Genomic DNA, 23,267 nt, shown 5'->3' on the forward strand with positions numbered 1-23,267 from the left:
GTGCTGATGGACGAGCCCATCCCTCACGGTCCTCCCAGACAGCTGTGCTTAGCCTGCAGAATGGAGAGAGAGACTTTGGGACATAGCTTACTGGATGAAAGCAAGCATTTGTTTCCTAATGGAACCTTCAGCCCTCCCGGAAGATGAATTATATTCTGTACACCCAGAAATAAGACATTGGCACCATCACCGTCTTGGTAAGTGATCACTTTCTGAGGGTATGACATCCCAGGCTAATTCTGGTTTTGTTTTGTTTTAGCACAGACTGGCTGATGTGTGATACAGTGTTCAGGTAATAGGGGACATGTCGATGGTATTGTATCTAATAATATTTGCAAATCTGTAAGATTGCACAGTTAGTATCGAATTCTATGAATGTGGAAATTCCCCTCACTGATAATATCACCTGTATTATGGGAAATGCATCATCCTAATCAATCTGAAATGGCTTTCCCTTTCCTATGCATTTTCATTTCCAAATACTAAGAGAAAAAGCCCAAACAAATTAAACAGAAACTTGCTTTGGCATGCTAGACGGAAGGGGAAATATCGACTGCAATTTCTGAGAAGACGGACAGACAGACTGACAGACAGACAGGTCTTATCATGGATGCAGCAGCTGTCAGGAACAGCCCAGGTGACAGAAAGGCATCATCTCATCAGCCTTCCCACAGCCTGTCAATCCTGCACAATGGACTGATTGACATATCCCTTATATACACCACTACAGCAACCTTCCCACAGCCTGTCAATCCTGCACAATGGACTGATTGACATATCCCTTATATACACCACTACAGCAACCTTCCCACAGCCTGTCAATCCTGCACAATGGACTGATTGACATATCCCTTATATACACCACTACAGCAACCTTCCCACAGCCTGTCAATCCTGCACAATGGACTGATTGACATATCCCTTACTGTATATACGGCAACCTTCCTTTAAGCCGACCTTAAAACAACACTATTTCAGTATGAGAGTATATTTCTTTCCTTCCTCAACTCGACATCGGAGAGATGAACATTTGCTTTCATGCTTCACTCCTAAACTGAAAAGGAAGTTAAATGAGAGAGAGAGAAAGAGAGAGAGAGAGAGAGAGAGAGAGAGAGAGAGAGAAGAAGGAAGGAGATGTAATGAGAGTGTTTACAGGAGGTTCCTGTCCATCGGTGAAAGGCAGTCTGCTCATTAAGCTATAGGGAGAACAGAGAAGGCAGTCTGCTCATTAAGCTAACGGGAGAACATAGAAGGCAGTCTGCTCATTAATCTATAGGGAGAACAGAGAAGGCAGTCCGCTCATTAAACTATAGGGAGAACAGAGAAGGCAGTATGCTCATTAATCTATAGGGAGAACAGAGAAGGCAGTATGCTCATTAATCTATAGGGAGAACAGAGAAGGCAGTCTGCTCATTAATCTATAGGAAGAACAGAGAAGGCAGTCTGCTCATTAATCTATAGGGAGAACAGAGAAGGCAGTCTGCTCATTAATCTATAGGGAGAACAGAGAAGGCAGTCTGCTCATTAATCTATAGGGAGAACAGAGAAGGCAGTCTGCTCATTCATCTATAGGTAGAACAGAGAAGGCAGTATGCTCATTCATCTATAGTGAGAACAGAGAAGGCAGTCTGCTCATTCATCTATAGTGAGAACAGAGAAGGCAGTCTGCTCATTCATCTATAGTGAGAACAGAGAAGGCAGTCTGCTCATTCATCTATAGTGAGAACAGAGAAGGCAGTCTGCTCATTCATCTATAATGAGAAGTGTGTGTGATGATCGAGCCACTGGTCTGGATCTTTCTGCATGGATTCATGAGTTTCTCTGTGGGACACACACACTTCTGATGATATTGTGGTTCCCAGATTGCCACAAAACACATGGCTAACAGTGACAGACAGTCCTTTCTGGAGCTCTGTCCTCCATCCCCCCCTGTCCCTCATTCCTCTCTGACACAATAACATTATGGACCGATTTTATACATATCTAATATACTCCATTGGCATCTGTAACATGCCAGGCAACATCCCAACAAGGCAGTAGCGTTGAACAGTAAAAGGAGCCTTCTTTGTGCTACAGCTGCAGAGGGTGTTGGATGTATGTACACGGCTGCCTGCTACTCAACTGTGATGGTATTTCATTGAGTGTTTGGCAGGCGTGGCACTGCAGCATTGCTGAAGGAAACAGCTGTTCTCCACAGACAGACAGGCAGACAGAATAACAGACAGACAGAATAACAGACAGACAGAATAACAGACAGACAGACATACCCTTGAGCCACCATGGCTTTATAGGAGTAGAGGTAACAGGCCAGTTCCTGTGGTTAATAGATGGTATTAGTGGAAGATAGGCCAGTTCCTGTGGTTAATAGATGGTAGTAGTGGTAAACAGTGGAAGACAGGCCAGTTCCTGTGGTTAATAGATGGTAGTAGTGGAAGACAGGCCAGTTCCTGTGGTTAATAGATGGTAGTAGTGGTAAACAGTGGAAGACAGGCCAGTTCCTGTGGTTAATAGATGGTAGTAGTGGTAAACAGTGGAAGACAGGCCAGTTCCTGTGGTTAATAGATGGTAGTAGTGGAAGACAGGTCAGTTCCTGTGGTTAATAGATGGTAGTAGTGGTAAACAGTGGAAGACAGGTCAGTTCCTGTGGTTAATAGATGGTAGTAGTGGAAGACAGGTCAGTTCCTGTGGTTAATAGATGGTAGTAGTGGTAAACAGTGGAAGACAGGTCAGTTCCTGTGGTTAATAGATGGTAGTAGTGGTAAACAGTGGAAGACAGGTCAGTTCCTGTGGTTAATAGATGGTAGTAGTGGTAAACAGTGGAAGACAGGTCAGTTCCTGTGGTTAATAGATGGTAGTAGTGGTAAACAGTGGAAGACAGGCCAGTTCCTGTGGTTAATAGATGGTAGTAGTGGTAAACAGTGGAAGACAGGCCAGTTCCTGTGGTTAATAGATGGTAGTAGTGGTAAACAGTGGAAGACAGGTCAGTTCCTGTGGTTAATAGATGGTAGTAGTGGTAAACAGTGGAAGACAGGCCAGTTCATGTGGTTAATATACATATGCTAGTAGGGGTCAACAGTGTGTCTAGACACACTAAGGCACTAGGTCACTACATGCCAATGATTGAAGTAGGACACACTGCTAATAGTATTCAGGGAGGTTGAATGTGACTTAAATGTTATGTCTGCGTCCCACAAGACACCACATTCCCACTATAAAGCTACGGTCTGCACTGAACTCAAAAACACCATAATTCCTTATCAAATAACCAGCAAGTAAAAGACATTGATCAGAGCCTGTACTATTGACCTTAGGAGGACAGATACTGTATATGTTAATACCTGGTGCCTTGACTAAAACAGGAATGATGAATGTCATTACAGGATATCAAGAGAGAGTAAATGAACATGTGACTTCTCTCTTCCTCCCCCCAGCTAGCTGTGCTAAATATTTCTCTGTGCATCTGTCCTAAATTGAGAGGTGATTTATAAAATGGAGAGCCGGCGGTAATGCATTACTAATACCATTAAAGCATTGCATTTCTTAATTCCTTTCACGGGAACTTGGTACCCTTCTGCTGTCTGAAAAGCAGGTCCTTTTTCCTCCCTTCTAAAATAATTGAATCCAACGCGACCACCTTCAGGCGAAACTGTGAAAGTAGTTAGAGTCATTTCTTGGTCACATTATCATCATGATCAGATCTGTAATGAAGCAGAATAATGCCCTTTGCCTTATTGGGGAATGTGAGGATGTGCTCTTGTTATATTTGCCACAGTATCAGAACAACACAAGGGAGAGGAATTAACATCTACTAATTAGACCGTTATAACAAAATATTACCGTTGTGGACCCCAGGAAGAGTAGCTACTTCTTCTGCAAAAGCTAACGGGGATCCAAATAAACAAATAAATAAACAAATGTCAATTATATTGAACATCTTCAATGTTTTACATAAAAGGGTCGGCACTTTTCACAATGACATAAATGAATGTGCAACACAATGACATAAAATCCCATTTCGTACAGGTACCTATGGAATAAATGGAACTGGACAGCATATTGCACTTTTCACTATTTCAGTCAGAACTTATGTATCATGGGAAATCAATATGAATCTAGAATAACTACAGCACAAAATCAAAGAATGACTATATGGTGTATGTATGAACTCCACAAAGATACACTGTCCCATGTAGACACATGTCAGGGTTTAACTGTATTTGATAACCAATTATGCCTTTGGTAGATCTAGTTAAAAATATCTATGTGGATTCTGGACATGATACAATGCTTTTTCCCCAGGGCTATAAAGGGCTGTTTGGTTTATTTCACCAGTTAAACTTGAATATAGGAGCGCTGCCAACCCGCTGAGGGAATTAAGCAGAGTGAAATGCAGAGTGGTGCTGCTGAATGGGCAGATTGGCAGGCCTACCCTTCTACTCTACTCTAACAAGTCCACACAATGAACACACGACCAGCCCCATTACCCGCCGAGCTACAGTGGAGAGACAGGGAGGCAGGGGCTGAAGATGAAAGACATTTTCATAAGCCCATCCGCAGTCTATTATTGGCCACTTGTAATTGATCCCTATACTGGTCAAGCCTTCTCACAATAGTGATGTTGAACATAGACCTACTAATGTCTACTCATAATGATGTGAAGTTGTTATAATGAAATATGTTTCTGTAGGATATGATCTTGAATATTGTTTCTCCCCTTTGACAGAAGTAGAACTTTGTCTGTGGGAAAAAGTACAAAATGGATACATCTATCTACATGTTAATGGTATAGGATACATCTATCTACATGCTAATGGTACAGGATCATTCTATGTACATTTTAACGGTATAGGATACATCTATCTACCTGCTAATGGTACAGGATACATCTATCTACCTGCTAATGGTACAGGATACATCTATCTACATTTTAACGGTATAGGATCATTATATCTACATTTTAATGGTACAGGATCATTCTATCTACATTTTAATGGTACAGGATCATTCTATCTACATTTTAATGGTACAGGATACATCTATCTACATGCTAATGGTACAGGATCATTCTATCTACATTTTAATGGTACAGGATCATTATATCTACATTTTAATGGTACAGGATCATTCTATCTACATTTTAATGGTACAGGATCATTCTATCTACATTTTAATGGTACAGGATACATCTATCTACATGCTAATGGTACAGGATCATTCTATCTACATTTTAATGGTACAGGATCATTCTATCTACATTTTAATGGTACAGGATCATTCTATCTACATTTTAATGGTACAGGATACATCTGTCTACATTTTAATGGTACAGGATACATCTGTCTACATTTTAATGGTATAGGATCATTATATCTACATTTTAATGGTACAGGATACATCTATCTACATTTTAGTATTTTGAATTTGACTACAAATTAGTTGTAGCTGTAGTACACTTCACCAGCACAGTGTTGTTTGGGAGAGAGGATATTTCATTTCCAAGGTATTTTTTATATAGGTTGTTGTGTCGGTCATCAGTCGTGTTAAGCGACTCCAGTTTAAAAAGGAAAGGCTGAAATAAATGCAGTACATAACAGTGGAAGGGAAATGGTCTTGACTTGATTGGCATCAAATGATTGTAGCGTTTGATCTTCTTCTCACATACATCACAGTAAAAACCAAAGGGTTGGTTCACTGGTACGCAGCAATCAATCTGGTTCATTACATGGATTCAAGTAGCTTTGTCTTTAAAAAATATATATATATTTTGCTGTGAAATGAAGTAGCTCTTTTTAGCAAGTTTTATAGCAACATGTCATGAATTGAAATGATTACTATAGTGATGAAAGATTCAGAACGATGATACACACTTCCTGCAACAATATCTTTGAATACATTCGTGTGAAAAAAGGATCTATTCTGTATCCTTTTATTTAGCCGCTACATTTTGCTTAAATTCCAAACCCCTAGACACAATACATTACTACCATACATTTCATGAAGCAGAAGGCATAGAGGGTCATTTACTGTAGGATTGACTTGCCATTTGTTCTCATAAGTAGTGAAAGAAGTCACCTCACTTTTAATGCAAATTCATACAGATCCCTAATGGCCATAGACATGTAATTCTATAGTGAGAACAGCAGAGATGTTAGAAAGATGACAAACCTCTGGCGTCAGTCCTCCTGGCTTTGAGAGAGACATCAGGACAGCACACCATTCAGTGGTGATGAAAGCCCTGCAGCCTGTAAAAAGAAGAAGACAGATATTTTTGTCATGTGCATAAACATCTCGGTTCTGTTGTGTGAAGGCATCACTGTGATATGCAGTACATAGAACCATTTAACAAACACACATGCACTCATGTACAAGTACACGGACGGATGGACGGACAGACGGACGGACGGACAGAAACCTGAAACCTGAATATATTAATTGTACTCAACATCTTATGTATCAGTATCAATAAAACTGAGACCTACAAAACAGTCAATACTGATCTAACATATCTAGTAGCATTGTTCTAAAGCAGCAGTCTACCCTTCCTCTCTTTATAGACAGTGGAGGGAGGTGAGGACACAGTGAGGACTCTCAATGCCTCTCCTCTCCCAGGCAGGCAGGCAGGCAGGAAGGCAGGCAGGCAGGAAGGCAGGCAGCCAGGCAGCCAGGCAGGCAGGCAGGCAGGCAGGCACTCTACGCTGCCTGGCTGATAACAGGGTCATTAATCATGCGTTCACAGACTACTCTCTATCAGACGTAAGTCCTATGATTATGGCCATTGATTGGGGTGAAATAGTCCTCTGCTACTGCTGCTGCTTGGAACAATCTAGTCCAGGCTTGTTGGGGCGTGATTGTTTATTAGTTGACTCATTGATTAAAGAATGAAAGCTAACAAAATGGAGTTTGAATGATTTCACTCTCATTACTATGTGTAGTAGATGATCGACGCTGTGGTTCAGTAGGTCCATAGGACATATAGTATAGTATAGTAGTATATCGAGTATAGTATAGTATTGTGCAGTACAGTGTAGTATAGTGTAGTATAGTATAGTGTGGCATAGTATAGTGTAGCATAGTATAGTGTGGTATAGTATGGATGGGGCATAGTGTGACATAGTTTAGTATAGTGTAGCATAGTGTGATATAGTTTAGTATAGTGTAGTGTAGGATAGCATGGTTTTCCAAACTGGGTACTGGGGCCCCCTTGGGTGCACATTTTGGTTTTTGCCCAGGAATTACACAGCTGATTCAAATAACAAACTCATCAGCTTGGATTATTTGAATCAGCTGTGTAGTGCTAGGGGGGAAACTAAATGTGCACCCCCAGTTAGGGCTCCAGGACAGGGTATTATGGGAAACCCTGTAGCATAGTATAGTATAGTATAGTATAGTATAGCATAGCATAGCATAGTATAGTATAGTATAGTATAGTATAGTCAACATGGCTCAATTCCCCCAAGGAGTAATATGTTTTATCATTTTAAATGTTTTACAAATTTACAAGGGAGGTTCATTCTCCCCTTTCTACTGTCATTTCCCCCTTTCTACTAGATTATGTTAATAACAAGTTAATAATCAGATGGGGAATTGCTACATATGTACAATACAATGTATCACATATAAAGTACAGGTATTAGATAAATATTAATTGTTGAACTTGGATTCAATAAGGAAAGATAAACAAGGTGTATTGAAGGAATTATAGACACAATTCACAAACTGTATTCACCTCATTATTCACTGAAATATGGGCGGGTCTGACTTCCGGTTAAGCACTTTGGGCCAATAGTTTGCCGCTAGCTAGCTATCGCTTCTCACAACTTTCCAGACATGGATTCACACAAAACAGGCATAGCAGCGACTTATTTATACAGTCCTATGTAATGACAGTTAGACAAATCCTAAATAGTGTCTGTTTCCCTTCACCTGATTAAATGTGACAGTAATGACAGTTGGAGTTAAATTCAATCCCTGTCTATTCTCAGCGCTCCCTCATTGTCTTTCAAACCATATGCTGCTGGACAAACAAAGATTTTACATAGAACACCCTAACCTGAAAATACACAACAGAGAGAACACACATAATAAGCTTTCTTTTTTAAAGGAGGATACAGAATTAGGGCAGTCTAAAACATGGATTGAAATAGAAACGTGACAAAGCTCCCGGGGCCAGTCAAAATGGCTTCTGTCTCTGTGTGCCCCACTAATGAAAGGATGTGGCTGTGTGGACACTGAACACCTGTGGTGGTTCGTCTGGTTTTACACAGTAGCTATGTGTTGTAGCTATGTCTTTTCCTTACATTGTCAGATAAATACTGGGAAACTACAAGACATTCGACATGAAACATGCTTCGTTGTAGTTTGAGTATAACATTTGAAATGAGTGCAAAATAAAAATATTTTTTTGTCTACCTCTATGGCGTCTGCTTTTCAGTGGTCAGGTGTGAGCATGTCTATGGATTTGCGGAAAAGATTTTTACACTAAGTGTTCCTTGCAAATGTGGTTGATGCTTATCTTGTATGTTACGATATCTGACTTCTATCTGCCAAGATTTACATAGTGAATACACTTCACTTAATAAGGTGAAAATGAGCAAGGAGAACAGAGAAAGGGATGTGTATGTGAGTGTGTGTGTTTCTTAAGCTTCCTAAAGCAGCCACACACCAACTCCTGTAGATAAAACCCATAGCGAGCTCTGTCACTCAATTAATGTCACTTTTTATCTTCCGTTAACATACCTGCCATCCTCAGCGAGGAATTAAAGCACTCTCTCTCTCTATCTCTCTCTCTCTCTCTGGGGGAGTAAGAAGTAAGCTAAGGGGAGTAAGAAGAAGCTAAGCAGAAGGCCGGGTGGATTAAATTTAGAGCTAATAATTTAGCGGTGTAAAAAAAGGACAGATTTGGGGTTCACAACCCAAATGTTTTCTTCATACTAAAACATGAATGTCTTTTGGTTTCTTTAAATACTAGTATGGTGTGATAAATAACAGGTCTAATATAAATAAACTGGCTGGTACCACCCCACCACATAGGAGACGGCTCAAATGGCGGCATGGAAATCGCTGACATTTTGTGGCAGAGTTTTTCTCACTTGCCCGGCAGCAGCAAATCCCCTGTTGAGAGGACTTGAGTGTGAAATCCATTTAGGACAGATTCCTGCAGAAAGCTTGTCATCTCATTGAAAAGATACCCCTCTCAAAATATGGAACAAGGCCTGTAGGTGTCAAATGCATCACATTCTTATAGCCTCAGTCCCCCAGCCAATCTCCTGTTTATTTAGTTAGTGTGTGTACACAGAGAAAACAAGCCAGGGTAATTGTTTCTTGTTTAATTTCCTATCTATACGTGGCAGCGGAAACAAGCATGTCCTCGGGCAGCAAACAAACATGACTGCAGTACCAAGGTTACTGAATCACAGAGAGAAGAACATGTCTGAAAAGGAGCACATTAAAGGATTCCGTGAGAAAGTCCCTGAGGATGACAGTACAGCAGGCCCCAGATCAGTTTTTACTAAGACCACGTCCTAAACGGAACCCTATTTCCTATTTAGTACACTACTAAAGCTCCACGGATGATGTAGGGAATAGGTTGCCATTTGAGACGCCTCCTAAGGCCGTTCTGCAGCAGACCCACTCCTGACCTTGCCTTTAAACATGACAATGGGTTCACTTTTAGAAGTCTTACTCATACTTCCAGCGTGTTTGTACGAGGTTTCACGGTATCACACAGACGGCATATTGAAGCAGGCAGGAGAGGGTAAGCTGTATTTTATTATCCTCAGAGCAGCTTTGTTCCTCTACATCCTAGTAGTTCACCACTCACCCTTTAAGTCATTTTATAACACAATCCTGTACTAGACAGACTGTGCTTGGGGAGTCACAAAGTGTATATTGATAGACTACACCATGCTACACCATTCAATGTTAAAACCCCAGTCATTTTCCAATAGGAAACTACATCTGAAAGCCCTAGAATGGCAGATGTGGCAGACACGTCTGTCGCAGTTCCCTGCAGCCTCCAGTTGCTTAGTTACTTTCAGCGGGTGGCTCATGCTCTCTAGGCCATAGGGGACGTAGGGTCTAACTTCTCCTTCCGTATCCTTCCATCTCCCCTGCAGTGTTAGCTGAGAGGGGGATGTAGGGTCTAATGTCTCCTTCCGTATCCTTCCACCTCCCCTTCAGTGTTAGCTGAGAGGTGGGCTGGGAACTATGTTGTGGGAGCCGTTCCCATGGAGAAGTGGACTGGTGGGAGGTCAGATAAGGATGAACTACTACTGTTCTACTGTTCCAGAAGGAAACTGCTGCACTACCATTCTAGATTAACATGGTCACTGAGGAGGAAACTGCTGCACTACCATTCTAGATTAACATGGTCACTGAGGAGGAGACTGCTGCATTACCATTCTAGATTAACATGGTCACTGAGGAGGAGGCTGCTGCACTACCATTCTAGATTAACATGGTCACTGAGGAGGAAACTGCTGCACTACCATTCTAGATTAACATGGTCACTGAGGAGGAGACTGCTGCACTACCATTCTAGATTAACATGGTCACTGAGGAGGAAACTGCTGCACTACCATTCTAGATTAACATGGTCACTGAGGAGGAGACTGCTGCATTACCATTCTAGATTAACATGGTCACTGAGGAGGAGACTGCTGCACTACCATACTAGACTAACATGGTCACTGAGGAGGAGACTGCTGCACTACCATTCTAGATTAACATGGTCACTGAGGAGGAAACTGCTGCACTACCATTCTAGATTAACATGGTCACTGAGGAGGAGACTGCTGCACTACCATTCTAGATTAACATGGTCACTGAGGAGGAGGCTGCTGCACTACCATTCTAGACTAACATGGTCACTGAGGAGGAAACTGCTGCATTACCATTCTAGATTAACATGGTCACTGAGGAGGAAACTGCTGCACTACCATTCTAGATTAACATGGTCACTGAGGAGGAAACTGCTGCACTACCATTCTAGATTAACATGGTCACTGAGGAGGAGACTGCTGCACTACCATTCTAGATTAACATGGTCACCGAAGAGGAGACTGCTGCACTACCATTCTAGATTAACATGGTCACCGAAGAGGAGACTGCTGCACTACCATTCTAGATTAACATGGTCACTGAGGAGGAGACTGCTGCACTACCATTCTAGATTAACATGGTCACTGAGGAGGAGGCTGCTGCATTACCATTCTAGATTAACATGGTCACCGAAGAGGAGACTGCTGCACTACCATTCTAGATTAACATGGTCACCGAAGAGGAGACTGCTGCACTACCATTCTAGATTAACATGGTCACTGAGGAGGAGGCTGCTGCATTACCATTCTAGATTAACATGGTCACCGAAGAGGAGACTGCTGCACTACCATTCTAGATTAACATGGTCACCGAAGAGGAGACTACTGCACTACCATTCTAGATTAACATGGTCACTGAGGAGGAGACTGCTGCACTACCATTCTAGATTAACATGGTCACTGAGGAGGAGACTGCTGCACTACCATTCTAGATTAACATGGTCACTGAGGAGGAGGCTGCTGCACTACCATTCTAGATTAACATGGTCACTGAGGAGGAGGCTGCTGCACTACCATTCTAGATTAACATGGTCACTGAGGAGGAGGCTGCTGCACTACCATTCTAGATTAACATGGTCACTGAGGAGGAGACTGCTGCACTACCATTCTAGATTAACATGGTCACTGAGGAGGAGGCTGCTGCATTACCATTCTAGATTAACATGGTCACCGAAGAGGAGACTGCTGCACTACCATTCTAGATTAACATGGTCACTGAGGAGGAGGCTGCTGCACTACCATTCTAGATTAACATGGTCACTGAGGAGGAGGCTGCTGCACTACCATTCTAGATTAACATGGTCACTGAGGAGGAAGCTGCTGCACTACCATTCTAGATTAACATGGTCACTGAGGAGGAGGCTGCTGCACTACCATTCTAGATTAACATGGTCACTGAGGAGGAGGCTGCTGCACTACCATTCTAGATTAACATGGTCACCGAAGAGGAGACTGCTGCACTACCATTCTAGATTAACATGGTCACCGAAGAGGAGACTGCTGCACTACCATTCTAGATTAACATGGTCACTGAGGAGGAGGCTGCTGCACTACCATTCTAGATTAACATGGTCACTGAGGAGGAAGCTGCTGCACTACCATTCTAGATTAACATGGTCACTGAGGAGGAAGCTGCTTCACTGATACTCCACAGCGTATGTACTGTACAATGTTGTCAAAACTGTCAGCTAAACACCAAGAAAGACATTTGAAGAATTTCAGAAGTGTTTAGAGTTACTATTATTTCTTTCAACCCAATTCCACAATTTTCGGTGACTTCACCCCTACCCCTACCCCTACATACTATATCTACCTCAATGACCTCGTACCCCTGCACATCCACTCAGCACTGGTACCATGTGTATATAGCTAAGGTAACGTCACTCATTGTGTATTTATTCCTTGTGTTATCATTTTTCTACATTGTTCTCTCTGCATTGTTGGGAAGGGCTTGTAAGTAAGCATTTCACTGTTAGTCTACACTAGTTATTTACCAAGTATGTGACAAATTAGTAATTATTTGACCTCAACCTATACGCTTTTCCGGATATTCATTATCTGATATTTTTCATTTTACCTTTATTTAACCAGGCAAGTCAGTTAAGAACAAATTCTTATTTTCAATGACGGCCTAGGAACAGTGGGTTAACTGCCTGTTCAGGGGCAGAACGACAGATTTGTACCTTGTCAGCTCGGGGATTTGAACTTGCAGCCTTTCGGTTACTAGCCCAACACTCTAACCACTAGGCTACCCTAGGCTACTGAGATGCCTAAGTGTGCTTCCCAAATGACACCCTATTCCCTACATACAGTGCCTTCGGGAATGATTTAGACGCCTTGACTTTTTCCACATTTTGTTACATTATAGCCTTATTCTAAAATGGATACACAATACCCCATAATGAAAAACAGATGTTAGGAAATTTTAGCAAATTTATAATAACTTAAAAACAGAAATACCTTATTTACATAAGTATTCAGTCCCTTTTCTATTAGACTCAAAATTGAGCTCAGGTGCATCCTGTTTCCATTGATCATCCTTGAAATGTTTCTACAACTCGATTGGAGTCCACCTGTGGTAAATTCAATTGATTGGACATGATTTGGAAAGGCACACACCTGTCTATATAAGGTCTCACAGTTGACAGTGCATGTCAGAGCAAAAACCAAGCCATGAGATTGAAAGAGTCGTCTGTAGAGCTCTGAGACAGGATTGTGTCGAGGATCAGATCTGGGGAAGGGTACCAAAAAATGTCTGCAGCACAGCCCGCTGGGAGTTTGCCAAAAGGCACCTAAAGACTCTCAGACCATGAGAAACAAAATTCTCTGGTCTGATGAAACCAAGATTGAACTCTTTGGTCTGAATGCCAAGCGTCACGTCTGGAGGAAACATAGCACCATCCCTGCACCATCCCTACGGTGGTGGAAGAATCAGGCTGTGGAGGTGTTTTTCAGCGGCAGGGACTGGGAGACTAGTCAGGATCGAGGCAAAGACGAACAGAGCAAAGTACAGAGAGTTCCTTAATGAAAACCTTCTCCAGAGCTCCCAGGACCTCAGACTGGGGCGAAGGTTCGCCCTCCAAAAGGACAACGACACTGTAACGATCTGCGTCTTCATCGGATGAGGAGTAGGAAGGATCGGACCAAAACGCAGGGTGGTAAGTGTCCATAATTATTTATTATCCCAGAACACGAAAATACAAAATAACAAAGTGAATGTAAGAAATGAAAATCGAAACAGTCCTGAACGGTGAAAACACAACACAGGAAACAACTACCCACAAACACCAGGTGGGAAAAGGCTACCTAAGTATGGTTCTCAATCAGAGACAACGATAGACAGCTGCCTCTGATTGGGAACCATACCAGGCCAAACGCATAGAAAAACAACATAGAATCCCCACCCCGACTCACGCCCTGACCAAACCAAAATAGAGACATAAAAAAGGAACTAAGGTCAGGGCGTGACAGACCCTAAGCACACAGCCAAGACAACGCAGGAGTGGCATCGGAACAAGTCTCTGAATGTCCTTGAGGGGCCCATCCAGAGCCCGGACTTAAACCTGATCGCACATCTCTGGAGAGACCTGAAAATAGCTGTGCAGCAACACTCCCCATCCTACCTGACAGAGCTTGAGAGGATCTGCAGAGAAGAATAAAAGAAACTCCCCAAATACAGGTGTGCCAAGCTTGTAGCATCATACCCAAGAAGACTTGAGGCTATAATCACTGCCAAAGGTGCTTCAACAAAGTACTGAGTAAAGGGTGTGAATACTTATTTAAATGTAATATTTCCATTTTTTATTTTTAACAATTTACAAGCATTTTTTCAAAACTATTTTTGCTTTGTCATTATGGGGTATTGTGTGTAGATTGATGAGGGGGAAAAACAATTTAATCAATTTTAGAATAAGGCTGTAATGTAACAAAATGTGGAAAAAGTCAAGGGGTCTGAATACTTTCCGAAGGCACTGTAGTGCACTACTTTTGACCAGAGCTCTATGTAGTATATATGGAATAGGGCACCATTTGGGATGCGTACTAAGGCTCAGTCAGTATATAGGTTAAATCTCACATTTATAGGATAGGATTGTTTAATGCAGAATCAAATGAGATCTTGACCTCCACCTGGCACAGACAGAAAACCTGGAGTTAACTACCTGGGGTTAACTACCTGGGGTTAACTACCTGGGGTTAACTACCTGGGGGTAACTACCTGGGGGTAACTACCTGGGGTTAACTACCTGGGGTTAACTACCTGGGGGTAACTACCTGGGGTTAACTACCTGGGGTTAACTACCTGGGGTTAACTACCTGGGGTTAACTACCTGGGGGTTAACTACCTGGGGGTTAACTACCTGGGGGTTAACTACCTGGGGGTAACTACCTGGGGTTAACTACCTGGGGTTGACGAAGCAGAGATGGATCATGATGAAAGGCTTCCTATCCTGCTGTAAGAAACAGCATGAGGTACGCTCTTAGAAAAAAGGGTTCCAAAAGGATTCTTCGGCTTTCCCCATAGGAGAACCCTTTTTGGTTCCAGGAAGAACCCTTTTGGGTTCCATGTACAGCCCTTTGTGAAAAGGGTTCTACCTGGAACCAAAAAGGGTTATTCTACGGGGACAGCCGAAGAACGCTTTTAGGTTGTAGATATGACCTTTTTTCCTAAGAGTGTGTTCTAGATTGTAGATAGCAGGGACCGTATATCAAGCGTCTCAGAGGAGTTCTGATTTAAGATCAATGTTACCTTTTAAATCACAATGAATAAGATTAGATGGACAGGAGGGACATACTCTTAGATCAGTACGTCTACTCTAAGACACTTGATACATACGGCCACAAGTCTGAGCCACATGTTAATATACTGTATAGCAGTGTTTCTCAACCTCCGGTCCACGGGCCGGTGCCAGTCCACGGGATGTTGCTGGCTGATCCCTGATTTAGTCAAGGAGGAAAAATCACAGTTTATCAGTCCCTGACACAAGAGGGACCAGAGTATGCTGGTTCGTGGTAAAAAATAACTTGTGAAATACTGGTGTACAGATGTAGGATGTTAATGTGATCACCCTGTTGCAGGATAACTTTTCTGCAGTGCAGGACATTTAAAACTTGTAGTGTGTTTTAAAAAGGCTTCTGAAGTTTGTAATTTCAACGTTGACATTTCAGACTTAATTTTCCCTGATGAAAAATGTGTCAACCCCTACAAAAATGTCCATTCATTATAATCCACATAATAATGAACATTTTCTATTGCTGCAGGATTATTTTCCTGCTGTAGCAAACTGTCTCAAATGAAGATCCTACATCTGTATACGTCAACCAAAGACTCGTCACTCTTCCTGTTCCTGCCGAGGTGAGGTGTCTGTCTGCACAGACCAGTGAAGCATGTGAAAATGACTCCACGTTGACTCTGTCATACTCTGTCATACCATCTCCTCTGTTCTGTCCCTTTAGATGTCACCCAACCCACTGCCAGCAGCTACTATTAGCCTGCACAATAATTATTATGGAGTATATATGGTCAGTAATAGCTCCATTGGTGCCTCAGCACCTTTGATATGGAAATGTGCTGGTGTATATTTGACTAACTACACATGTGGGCTATGGAAGCGTGGGAAGACAATGAAGAGTGGAGGTTCCTTTGGGGACCCTGTTCTAAAATGCTTCAACAAATTGGGACTGAGGGTATGCCTCTTTGAACATGTGTTGAAGCCCTCACCGCCCATATGCATGTCAAATTGACATATGACAAATTGCAAAAGTCATTGATGGAATAACTTGATGGCAGATAATGAACTCATATGGCTCACTGGACTATGTGACTCCCTGCCAGACAGGTTGTCACAAAAGGCTGAGAGAATCAACTCGTAACAAAAATAATACATATCTTCTGGACGAGTCTTAAGATCTTATGAATCATATAATTGATATTGCCCAATCAAAAACATTTTTAAATGTCTGTGGATTTTTCTCTTCAGACATAAAGACAGTACTTGTTCACAAAAATAATTACCTCATAATTACTGAATAATATCACATTAAAATACATTAATATTAGAACAATGAAATGTAATATTTCCATAAAGGAGAAGATGGATAAACAGTCGACACTAAGAACGACAACCCCGTGCGTATCAGCCACAGCCAGTACAAAGAGAGATAAAAGGGTCTTACCTTCCTTTACCAGAACATGAGAGTAGACACACACTATATGAACAGGCAGACGAGAGAGAACCCATCATTGTTCTCCCACACACACAGCTTGCTCTGGCTCTCTCTCTCTCTCTGTCTCTCTCTGTCTCCCTCTGCTTCTCTCTTTCTTTCTCTCTCTGGATGGATGGAAATATGCTGGAGTAACAGTCTACCCCCAGCACCATCCCCCCCTCCATCACCGCTCGGAATCCCACCCTGTGCATACAGTCTCTCTCTCTCTCTCTCTCTCCCATATGATCATGCGATGTGTGTGAGAGTGAGTGCGCTTGTAAGTATATAGTATGTCAATGTGTGTGTGTGTTTGCACGTATGCATGCGTGTGTGTGTGTATTTTTGCGTGCATGTTATGTGTATGTGTGTACATGCATGGGGTGAGTGTGTGTATTACTACTGTACAAGTGTGTATTTCTGTTTCACCAGAGGGCTAGCTACTAGCGAAAACAAACAGGAACCTTCCCGACCCCAGCCCCCCCGGGCCCCCCAGTCCCCCAGTCCTGGGCGACAGCCATCAGAAGGCAGCAGAGAGGATATAGCCCACATCTGTTTTACCAGCCCCTAGGGGAGCACACGACTCCAGATACTTACCCCAGCTGCATTATTAACACGTTAATGCTTCCATTATATGGAATAGGAGCGTCGCTGTTTTAACATGGAGGAGAGAAGAGGGAGACGTGGAAGGGCAAGCCTGGGCACCACCACGTTCTGCTGACTGGAGGGATTTCACCCCGTCCACTGTCTCCACACAGCTGGGCCGGCCGGACTAAATAGGGTGTCATTTGGGACGCAGTCTTTTCACCCAGACCATTCAGATTGGGGATACATCTCTAAGCAGCTAGCAGGGGCAGCAAGGCAGACTACTACTTAACAAATACCTCCATATTTCTCCACCGACTGATTTTCCTTTTGTGGTTTTAATTGTTGCTGCAGATTTCAGTACTCAATCAAAAATCATTTTTATTTCATTACATTTCCATCCATCTAAATGTTCTAACAGTGAGCAATGTAGAGGGATGAATTGTACAGATGGAAGATGCACAAACCCGCACACACACACACACACACACACACACAGTATAGTAACGCTGATGTTGTACATTGCTATGCTGGAAAGATAAGGATATTTTTTTGTTAAATGTCACATGTGAATTCTCCTATAGATAATTAACATACTTTTTTAATGACTAATTTCACTCTGTATGATTTTGTAAACATAAATATGTGTTGCATACTGTATGTTATATTTGTACCATATAATTAATGGACCCATTAGAACCCAGTTACTGAACATGTTTGATATGTCTCTCTCTCTATATGTTATTATTGGAGGATGATGGTACTACTAAACAGACATAAACAATCATATCTATGTCATTCTGTCTCTAATCTACTAGTAAAATGTACGCCGTGGGATTTAGTACCAACTATTTTCTGAGGAGTCATTTCTCCATTTTCAATATACACTATTTTACAACATGTGTGTGTTTTAGTTCATGACATTTCTGAAAGGCAATGACAAAATAAATGGTGTTGTAAACTCTCTCATTAAAAATCTAATTCATTAGTTCCCAACTGCCTTTGTTCCACATGCCCTCTGAGAGAACAAAGGATTTGAACCCCCACCATAACATACCATACGCCCCTCACAATGGTTCCTCACTAACACATCTTACAACCATCTCTGTTGCATTCTTCTGCGTGTACGTTGGACGGGCTGGTATTCAAGGTTCAGTGTATTACCATGTCTAAAGAAATAGGGTTTTATAATCCCTTGCCATGGAGTATAATATAATACAGAGTGTATATAATACAGAGTGTATATAATACAGTGTTTATAATACAGAGTGTATATAATACAGAGTGTATATAATACAGAGTGTATATAATACAGAGTGTATATAATACAGTGTTTATAATACAGAGTGTATATAATACAGAGTGTATATAATACAGTGTATATAATACAGAGTGTATATAATACAGAGTGTATATAATACAGTGTTTATAATACAGAGTGTATATAATACAGAGTGTATATAATACAGTGTTTATAATACAGAGTGTATATAATACAGAGTGTATATAATACAGTGTTTATAATACAGAGTGTATATAATACAGAGTGTATATAATACAGAGTGTATATAATACAGAGTGTATATAATACAGAGTGTATATAATACAGTGTGTATATAATACAGTGTTTATAATACAGAGTGTATATAATACAGAGTGTATATAATACAGAGTGTATATAATACAGAGTGTATATAATACAGTGTGTATAGGCTGTATTCTGATAACTATAATTAGTGGATATGGTTGGTTATTACCGTGGGTTAGTGAAATATCCCTAGCAGTGGAATGAAGTGTAACACGGATGCCTACATTATTATTTAAAAAATATTCACAACTATGCAATAGGTCTAGTTAACCTCCTGGTCTACTTCCTCATTTCAATGTAGATTGTTCTATCTGCACCAGCAATTGGATATCAGAGTTTAAAAAATAAAATAATCATTTGTGCAAAACATTTCATATATATATATATATTCTTTTTTTAATGTAAATCAAATCCTATATGGAATGTGTACAAGACAGTCTAACTATATATATATATGAGCTCATATGAACAAGACAGTCTAACTATATATATATGAGCTCATATGAACAAGACAGAAATTGTGAGGAAAAGGAAGAGCATTTGAGAAACGCCGTATTTCCCTGGTGAATGAATGGCCAAACCATGACAGTACCCAGACAGGCCTGCTAGAGTATGGAAAAGGCTACGGCTACAGTGATACCACTTCCTATGAAGTACATACCTATAATACTTGATCATGTATTATAGTACACGTACAATGTGTTATGTCACTGGCTATTTGTGTGGTAAATCTACTGTCCCATGTCCTCAGGACAACGTGAGCAATGTCACCACACCCAAGGATTATCCAGCATATAGCGGCAAGCCCTTCACAGACTGCACGACTGAGTGCTATGCACATAAATGCATTACAAGGACAAACTCTGCATAGCCAGACTGAGGCTGATATCTGTTGCAGGGCGCAGGGCTGAGTGGATGAGAGGGATGCCAAAGCATTTAAGTGCAGTTGAATTTCATCCAATTACAGTAAAGATCCCAGAATTGTGATAACTGCATGTGACGGTTGAATAATTTCTTCTTTTATAATACTTAGTATTGCTTTTCAGATATACTGTTATGTCTAGAATACACACGTCTAGTAACACAAAGCTATGGCATGTGGTTTTGTTAGGATGTATCCATCTGGTCAGAACAATGCATACGTCCTCTGACAGCAGGATGAAGAACCAAGGGGACTATGGTACACAGTAACACTACAAGTCAAAGAGTTCTTACACATTCTCTCTACAGAATCATTATTCATACCATTCTATAAAAGTACCAGCTGTATTCGTTAGTGCAGAAGTGTCATATTATTTTGCCAAACATACCTGTATGCATATACATTGTTCGTGGACATCATATCATTTGTTGTAGGGAGTAATGACAGATGTAATGACAGATGATTCTAATGTCAGATTGATCAAATTGAGTCGTCATTTTCTGTAATCCATATATTGGTTTTAATTGATTTGTCTCTCTATATAAAAATAAATAACTTTGGGGTAGCTAAATAAAGGCTCTTATATTGCCCAGCCAGACACTTACACCCATATGGATTCATGTGTCTACATTTGTATTGGTAATTGTTTATAGCTGTAAGGGGTTGCTATATAATCTAGTCATTTGTTGTTAAATCAGATGTTAGGTTTTTAAATGCTTCGTAGACTGTGGGTTTTAATATCTATTGAAATTCCCACCCTCTTTGATCAAAATGCATCAAAGGAAAAGCTTCAGGGCCTGAAAACTCAACTGACCCAATGGATTTGGGCTAAAAACATCTAATAGCACCATACATCCCCTCTGGGCAATTCATATAAAACACTAAAGGACTGGGTGCTGGCTAAACAGGAGAAACGTCTGAGAAAGTCAACCTCTTTCTCAGATGAAAAGGAAGGGAGAAATAGATGTGTGTGTAAAACATCGGAGAGAGAGGGAGACAGGAAGGAGCTCCAAATGTCACACATAGCACCCCTCCCCGACAACCCCTCCTAGGCAACCCCTCCTAGGCAACCTGTGGGGTGGGGCTCCCGGGGCTGCATGGCGGCTCATCTACCTGCTCCTCCTGAGCCATCTAAGGAGATCTCCCTCTGACTGTGACAGACATCCAGAAACACTAGTACACACACACACACACACGTATTAATCTGCTGAGGACAAATCCTACAAGAAGCAGTGTCAGGAGACAGGGAGGTTCATGCCATAGCACAGTTATCCAATTTAGAGTTACATCCTCAACTCCAATTCATCCTCATCTCCACCACCACATCCCCTCTCCATCACATCCCCTCTCCATCACATCCCCTTTCCACCACATCCCCTCTCCACCACATCCCCTCTCCATCACATCCCCTCTCCATCACATCCCCTCTCCACCACATCCCCACCACATCCCCTCTCCATCACATCCCCTCTCCATCACATCCCCTCTCCACCCCATCCCCTCTCCATTACATCCCCTCTCCATCACATCCCCTCTCCACCATGAATGTCTATCACTGGAGTCACCAGCAGTCAGCTGTCAAGGCCCATCAACTCTGTAACATGGCTGCCATAGTCACACTGGCCAGGACCGGTCACACCAGTCCAATATGGCTGATGCTTTTATCCAAAGTAGATTACAGTCATGTATGGCGTGCATACATTTTTGTATGTCTCCAGTAGGAATTTAACCCATGATCCTGGCATTGTAAGTGCCATTCTCTATCAATTGAGCCACACAGACACAGGAGCGCCTCTAATAGGGACATGTTAGGGGTGACTCGTCCTCCCGCTACCGAAATGTCCTTCCACTCCATCTAATGCAGCACGCTCTGGCTCCTGAATCTACAGGGTTAACCAACCAACCAATCCCTCCACAACACTGTATCCTCTCTCTCTCTACCCCCCCCCCCCCCCCCCCCCCCTCTCTTTCTCTCTGGTCTTCGCTGGAGAAACATAAAAACCCACTGGCCCACCATACATGGGGCTGTGCCTGCATGCCTCGGAGAAAAATGACTTGGTGGTTTTGGGCAGGGCAGCTAAATGGGCGGATACTTCAGAGTGAGGTGTCTGTGTGGAGGCTGGTGTGATGTGAAAGGCTGATTGTGTACCAGCGACTGTGTGTCTCTCAGCATTGATCCCATTACAGGATGTAAATGAAACACACAGGCGTCCCTCTTTGCTCTGGGCTCTTCAAGCAGCTCTTTGTCTCCAGGGGATTTGAACTAAGGATTCCATGACAACATGTCAGACACTGTATGAAACTGATTACATGCAGCAAAACCGCCTCTCTCTATCAGTGCCGTGTTTCGTTCTTAGCGATGCTCCTTCCTATCTTTCCAAAAAGAAAGAGGTGCTCTGTGTTCTACCGAGCTGTGGAAACAAAGACAAAGGAAGGAAGAGACTGAAGAACTTAAGAAGACGAAGGTCCAACTTTGACCCTCAGGTGATGCCAAACTAATCAAAAGGAGTGCCTGTTTTACGGTCTCTTCTCAGGTCTGTCCATTTGAAATGATCCAGGTGTATCTGTTACCTTGTTTAAAACAAGACATGTTAGGTGTTGTGAGTGAGTCAAGCTCAGCAATAAACCACAGAGTGTATGTATGTATGTATGTATGTTTGAGGCTAGGTAGTTACGGCAGCTGAGGGAAGCAGGACAATGAACAGACAAATATAGACAGAGTATGTGACAGAGTGTGTGAGCACCCTTCAGACTTACCCCTTGTGATAGCAGCAGGCGGAACACACACCAGGCGCAGCAGCCAGGGATGGTTCCTGGTCCTGGAGATCCTGCAGACCTCCATGGACTGTCAACCGGAGGCTGCCTTCTCTCTCTCTCTCTCTCTCTCTTCCTGGTTCATTCCCTCCCTCCTCCTCCTCCTCTCTGACATGCGCTTCAGAAGAATCAGATCATTCTCTCCAGCCTGGTACAGAGAGCAGTGAGGCACATGGGAGGGGTGTTTTGTAATCTACCAGGTTGTACCACCCAGAAGAGAAATATGAGGGGGTGGGGGGAGAAGGAGGAGAGGAGGGTTAGACTAACGCTCTCCAGCCATACCTTCCCTTCATCCCTCTGTCTGCCCTGGGATTGGTCTCTTCCTTTTTCTTTGCTCTGATTGGAGGTCCTGCTTCCCCCTCAATAACATTATAAGAATCCTAAAGAAAGAGAGAGAGAGAGAGAGAGAGAGAGAGAGAGAGAGAGAGAGGGGAGAGAGAGAGCGGGGGGGAGAGAGGTGAGAGAGGTGAGAGAGAGAGAGAGAGGGGTAAGAGAGAGAGAGAGAGAGAGAGAGAGAGGGGTAAGAGAGAGAGAGAGAGAGAGGGGTAAGAGAGAGAGA

General features: G+C 42.2%; 1 protein-coding gene across 3 annotated transcripts in view; it reads right to left on the bottom strand.

Moving 5' to 3' along the window:
• LOC118944831 (flocculation protein FLO11-like) overlaps positions 1 to 22,837 on the bottom strand; it is a 28,197-nt gene extending 5,360 nt beyond the window's left edge. For 2 of the 3 annotated variants that reach the window (XM_036966345.1, XM_036966340.1), the window contains exons 1-2: positions 22,652 to 22,837; positions 6,166 to 6,242 (exon numbers count right to left, since the gene is read on the bottom strand). In XM_036966345.1, coding sequence (XP_036822240.1) covers positions 6,166 to 6,242; positions 22,652 to 22,736 — 162 coding nt within the window. In that variant the 5' untranslated portion in view covers positions 22,737 to 22,837. Of the gene's footprint in view, positions 1 to 6,165; positions 6,243 to 16,772; positions 16,970 to 22,651 lie in introns of those variants that run through there. The other variant, XM_036966353.1, reaches the window with a different exon arrangement.
• Positions 22,838 to 23,267: the final 430 nt, after the last annotated feature.

This window comes from Oncorhynchus mykiss, chromosome 3 (genome assembly GCF_013265735.2).
Source record: "Oncorhynchus mykiss isolate Arlee chromosome 3, USDA_OmykA_1.1, whole genome shotgun sequence".
Classification (NCBI taxonomy): Eukaryota; Metazoa; Chordata; class Actinopteri; order Salmoniformes; family Salmonidae; genus Oncorhynchus; species Oncorhynchus mykiss.